At 42.3% G+C, this 6213-nt stretch overlaps 1 protein-coding gene across 1 annotated transcript; it reads right to left on the reverse strand.

Annotated features, from left to right (window-relative positions):
- Positions 1-2255: 2255 nt before the first annotated feature.
- LOC134958826 (uncharacterized) lies at positions 2256-5702 on the reverse strand. The gene is made up of 3 exons (XM_063941541.1): positions 5049-5702; positions 3496-4050; positions 2256-2362 (listed from the first exon to the last, which is right to left on the reverse strand). Exons 1-3 carry the CDS (start codon positions 5104-5106, stop codon positions 2256-2258), a joined length of 720 nt encoding a protein of 239 aa, XP_063797611.1. The 5' UTR covers positions 5107-5702.
- Positions 5703-6213: the final 511 nt, after the last annotated feature.

Consider the following 6213-nt stretch of genomic DNA (forward strand, 5'->3'; position numbering starts at 1 on the left):
ACAGATCTTTTCTATCTCTTTGCCACTGACTGGTTGGCCACCCCAGCACTAGAAGAAAATTGGGCCTTTGACCACCTAATTTGATTCAAAGCCTGATGGTCCAGCCCAGCTCTGGACTTTTAGCCTGTGTGTCCAGCCTCAGCTCCTGACTCACACAGGGCCGTCTTAACAGCAGTGTAGGCCCCTGGGCACAGCAATGCACTGGGCCCCCTACCCATTCTCCAGCGGTAGGGGTGGGGGTGCTATCAGTGGCAGCTTTGATGTCCTGTGGGAGGTAGGGGGTGTTCTATCTTCCGCTCAGCATGTAGGACCTGGAGCAGTAATTTCTGCTAATTACTCCTTTACTGCACAGATGGGGCTAAACTGTAGAAGTGGGCATTGGGCTGGATGAAGCGGTCATGGTACATGACTTCCAGGGTGGTAGGTGGTGTTTAATATGTAGGGGAGGGGTGGATAGTGGAGTGGGCTTAATATTTATAATTTTCCGGTGGGAGGGCAGATTGCTTGACTGTCGATATCTCAAGTTTCTGAAAATATATTTCTTAGCTTTGAATGGGATAAAAACCTAGAGAGTTCCACCTTTCAGAAGGTTCTGGGGACTTGGGGATCAGAGTTCAGGAGCCAGAGCAATTCACCAAGGAAAATCTAAAACTGCATATTAGGCGTGTGGAGCTGGAGCAGGGACCAGCTGCTTGAAGGCTGATATCTCTGGTTCTGGGCATAGTAGAGATAAGTTGCCAGTGTCCACCAAAAGGGGAGAGTCACAGCTTTTGGATTATAGCCTCAGAAAAACTCTAAGTCAGACAGAACCCCAGATATCTGGCTGGGAAGAGCAATTAACAGGCTTGGATGGGGACCACTGCTTTCAAGTCAGATATCTTTGGTTCCCCAGGGCCGATTTTCAAAAATCTGGTACCCCTAGAAAGAGGGGACTCTCACCTATCAGCCTAGGGCCCTTATACTCCTGGGGCCCTTGGGCAAGAGCCCAATGAGCCCATATGAAAAGACGGCCCTGGACTCACAACCTGAGTGTGCTGCCTTGGCTCTTTAGGAATCAGTTTCTGGCCCTGCTGTGACTGAGTTTGATGTATTTTGCCCAGCCTCAAGAGGTTTGTAACACACAATATATATTTATATATCTGTATCTGTGCGTGAACCACACAACCGTGTAACACACAAACACAGATAATTTCAGGCGCAATAAACACAAGAAGTTATATAATCATCTGTAGCCGTGCTGATCACTAAAGACATTTTTTTTTTTTAAATGCAGCTCCCACATAATAGTCTGAAATAAGTCATCCAACTAGGAAATAAACAAATTTCAAAGACAGTGCAATAACATTAGTACGTTTATCACAAATTAATACAATAATTTGATATACATGCTGATTGGAGTGTGAGAGCTGACCAAACTACTTGGTGGCAACTTTGATCATGCAAAATAGTGATATATTGTCACTGGGACTTGGGCCCTCATTCCGAGTTGATCGCTCAGTTTTTCGTTCGCACAACATATTTGCAAAGTTGCGTTAGTGTAGTAAATTTGCGAACATCCGCCCCCAACGTATTTTTGCTCTTTCGTACGCAGTATTACACAAAGTGGGCGTACGCCAAATGACATCGCAGCAATGCGAAAACATCGCAGCAATGCGAAACCATCGCATTAACACATACTTCATCGTAAAAATACTAAGTTGTAGTATATTTACACATTTATCATTAAAAGTGCTCACTTTTGCGGGCAAACGCACCACAATGGTTTTTTTTTACTATTAAGTGGAATAACACCTTCCAATTAAAAGTCCACAAGCCCTCCTCAATTACAAATCCAATTAGTGAAATGAATTGTAATGTTCATGATCAATTAAGTCTTTTTAAAATACCTGGAGAACACTTTGTAGCCATAATTGTACCTAAATTATTTTAGAATTTTAATATAAATATAGATGTTTGCAATGTGCTTGGTCTAATGTTTTTTTTTTTTTTTTTTAAGTAGAGTTTTAGTATGTGAATGAAGGTGTTTGCATGTTTATTTAGACAATAACAACATATGTCTTTTTTACATTTTAAACAAACTTACGTTAGATGTATGAAATGTTTAAGGTAATAAATGTCTGTTCGTCATTCTGCAGTTCCTTCATTGCATTAATAAATAATAAACACCCGCTTAACTTGAAAACAAATTTTTTTTTTGTTTTTTTTTTTGTTTTTTTATAATATAAACATATATTTATTTATTTTTTAAACAAAAATTAAAACAACGTTTGCATTTGGTCAACAAGACCCAGCAAGGCCTGGAGATGTATCCTCATGTTGCCAATAATGTCCGCAAAAGATGTGGGATCTCCAACGGCAACATCTGAAATTAAGAGATAACATAAACATTAATAACTTACTCACATTACTTATTATACAAGCAAGGCACAAAGCACACTTTAATGCAGGCATGTCCAAACTGCATCCCTCAAGCTGGTGTGAAACTACATATACCAGCATGCCTTGACTCAGTTTTGGGGCCAGGGAAAGCCAAAGCTGTGTCAGGGCATGCTGCGATGTGTAGTTTCTCAACAGTTGGAGGTCCGCAGTTTGGACAGGCCTGCTTAATGGCAAAGTTACTACATCATGGCTGTTTTATGGTACAATCATTAGCAGAAAAACACACAAGCCTGCTCTGGGTTTTTTTAATAAATTTTTCCCGTTTACGAGACCATGGGGTACATTTACTACTATGTGAGTTATATTTAAGATGGAGCGTTGCCCATAGCAAACAAGGAAAAATAAGAATATTATCTTGTAGAAGTGGTTCCCCAATTGTAAAGTATAATCTTATTGGTTGCTATGGGCGACATCCCATGTTAAAGATAACTACCATCTTCGTCAATGTTACACCATGTTGGCATTCATTTACATCTGGAGTTTATTTATGATTTTTTTTATGGGTTTGGTCCTGCATCATCACACTGCATATCAACATCTTCAGAAGGACAACAGATCCTAGCATGCCCACACTCCCTGAAAGCTGACCTTACTAAATAAGGTCAAACAGGTTTGACTTTAGCCAATAATCATTTTGTGAGTGTAACTTTCACACCACAAATCAGTGTGTCATTAGGCTGCATAACAAAGTGAAGCATGTGATTTGTAAGTGCAAATATTAAGACTACACAGGCACAAGTGTAAAAGACCAACAACATACTAAACTCCACTCAGGTCTAACTGTTTCCCTGAAAACCTAACACATATAAACCCTGTTGTCCTGGCAACCCTGTCGACCTAATGAGTGTCGACCTAGAGTGGACACACAAAACATTGCACACATAAACACTGTACATATAATGACACTCACAAAAATGTAAATACAACATGTAGACCATGAAGAATAACACAAATATTTGTCCTTGGTACAAGAATTCCAACAGTACAACACTGCATGTTTTGGCATTGTAAGTGTAAGTAGGTAATCATTTTTGGAGAACATGTTAAAACACTTACTTTCCTCTGCAACATGATGGTTGACAGTTAATTCAGCAGGGGCTTCTTCTGCCCACTCACTGGGTGGGGAAGGCGGCTGGATGGGGGAAGGAGGAGGGATTGGGGAAGGAGGAGGGATTGGGGAAGGAGGAGGGATGGGGGAAGGAGGCTGGATGGGGGAAGGAGGCTGGATTGGGGATGTAATTTCAGAGGGTGGGTCTGATTGAGAGGGCGAGGGGGGCGGAGAGAAAGTTAAGCCAATAGAGGGTGAGGGGGGCTGAGAAGGTGAGTTTGAAGTTGAAGGAGAAGGGGTATGGGAAGGAGGAGAAGGGGTCACAGAAAGAGATAGAGAGGTGGTGTGAGAAGGGGAGTGGAAAGTGGAGTGGGCCTGGGAAGCTGAGGGGGACTGGGAAGCTGAGGGGGACTGGGAAGCTGAGGGGGACTGGGTAGCTGAGGGGGACTGGGAAGCTGAGGAGGACTGCGAAGGGGAGGGGGAGTGAGAAGGGGAGGGGGAGTGAGAAGGGGAGGGGGACTGGGAAGGGGAAGGGGGCTGAGAGGTCTGCCGTTGTTCTCGTCCTATAATGATATTTTTGAAAAAATTTATTTTGCATGTTAAATTACATACTAAACAATTTGAAAAATCACTGTTCTGTTCCATGTAAAAGACTGTGGTTTGCTTTTCTTAAAAATACACATTTTAAAAACATCATCATGTTGCCCACAGCAAACAAAATGAGTCAAAACTTTTACTTTGAAGCTCATTCCTTAATCTATTCCATTGAGTCATATTGATTGGTCTAGGCAACATCACCAGATAACTATTCAAGGCACCTTATTATATAGACAGCACTGATCAAGTATTTGAGTACAGTTTCCTGCCTGGTTATTAATTCTGGAAAACATGCACTTGTTTGGTGACACTTTGCTACAGTCAGTACTGTTTGCCCTAACCACACACACTGTCCTATGTTATAAAAATGGACAATCAGCGTTGCAATTAGCCTACCACTTAGTGTAAATTTCTTAATTTTTTGCTAAGAATCTTATGTAATGTAACTTACTGCGTGCATGCATAGCCCGTATTTGGTGGCGGATCTCCGCCAACAGCTCTGGCGTCCTCCTGCGGAGATCACTCCATCTCCGCGCTAGTTGGATGATTGTCCGCCTGCTGCGGACGCGAGTCCGCAGCAGGCGGCGGACCTCCGCGTAGGCCTCGCGCTTAACCCGATTTGGGATGAAGCGCCCAACGCGGCCTACGCGGCGGTCCATCACCGCAACCAGGACGCGGAGCTCCCGCCTGGTGAAAGGTGCAGCACGCATCATGGCAATGGCGTTTTCCTTATTTGGGCATATATTTATAGTGTCTGTTAGCATGTGATTGGTCAAAAATCTATGTTGTCATTTCTAATAACTTTATTGATCTTTGCAATGCTGTGAAGAGCAGAGTGTTATTTCGCACGAGCGGAAATACGCATTCGCATTAGCAAAATTTTTAGCAAAAAAAAAAAAAACACAAACACAGACACAGAGACACACAGTTTTGAAAAAAATCCTACAAATATCTGTGTACTCACCACAGTTTGTGTGATCATTCAGCTGGACAGTCACAAAGTGGGCAACATTCAATTTCATTTGTTTGTGTGTTTGTTTAAATAATCAGGATTTTAGGATATAAAACAAATAAGGACACTATTTAGCATCATCACATTTTTTACATTTCAAATCTAAAATTGAAAGCTTAACGTGTTAACGGATTTTTAGTATCAAAAAAATTACACATTCCAACACACCAAAAGCATTACACAATGACCTTACAATATCAAACAAAATGTCAACATTACAAATAATACATAAGCATACTGTGATTTTAATTTGGATAAAAAAGATAATATAAAAACACTATACCTGAAATATTCAGCAACAATGCTTGCCCTGACTTGGCTCCCCCTCCGTGTAACACTCCCCCCACCGAAGTGTCGAACAACCCCTGGCTCCTCATCAGGCAATTCCTCTGTCTGAGGAAGCTCTACGCTACTCCTTACCGCGATATTGTGTAGTATTGCGCACAGAACCACTAGTTTACTTGCCATCTCCGGCGAATACATGATGTCGCCACCAGTGCGGTGGAGCACACGAAACCGCCCTTTAAGGACCCCAATTGTGCGCTCCACCAGCTGCCTAGTGGCAGTAAGCGCGGAGTTAAATGCCGTCTGTGGTCCTGGCCTGGGATTACGGAAAGGAGTCATGAGCCAGGGGGTGCAAGGATATCCACGGTCTCCTGTTTGAGGAAAAACCAAAATTAGAAATAGTAAATTTTGAAAAAAAAAAAAAAAATTGTAAGAAATATGTGCAACAACTCACCCAATAACCACATGTCTGCTCGTTGACTTGATCTTAATCTGTGCCATATCCCTGATTGTCTAATGACATACGCATCATGGGAACTTCCAGTAAACTTTGCGTTCAGGGAAAGGATCTGGAGGGATGGCCCACAAACAACCATTACATTCAGAGAATGAAACAGTTTCCTGTTTCTATAAATTTCTTCATTATGTTTTGGTGGCTGAATAGCTACATGTGTGCCATCCACAACCCCAATAACATGTGGGAAGCGACTACCACCTTCCGCAAATTGCCGCTTCACCACATCTAGGGCACCAACATCCAAAGGCATAGCAATAAATTGCTTCACACGCTTGAGGAAAGCCTGGCAGACACGCCGCAGGACCTTACTGAACT

This window comes from Pseudophryne corroboree, chromosome 9, assembly GCF_028390025.1.
Source record: "Pseudophryne corroboree isolate aPseCor3 chromosome 9, aPseCor3.hap2, whole genome shotgun sequence".
In the NCBI taxonomy this organism is placed as follows: Eukaryota; Metazoa; Chordata; class Amphibia; order Anura; family Myobatrachidae; genus Pseudophryne; species Pseudophryne corroboree.

Excerpts from the sequence above, each read along its gene's own strand:
- LOC134958826 (XM_063941541.1), bottom strand. The coding sequence starts at position 5,106 with ATGAAATTGAATGTTGCCCACTTTGTGACTGTCCAGCTGAATGATCAC. Across the intron at positions 4,051-5,048 it reads GAATGATCACACAAACTGTG|GACGAGAACAACGGCAGACC; the intron begins GTGAGTACACAG and ends ATATCATTATAG. Across the intron at positions 2,363-3,495 it reads CCATCATGTTGCAGAGGAAA|ATGTTGCCGTTGGAGATCCC; the intron begins GTAAGTGTTTTA and ends TCTTAATTTCAG.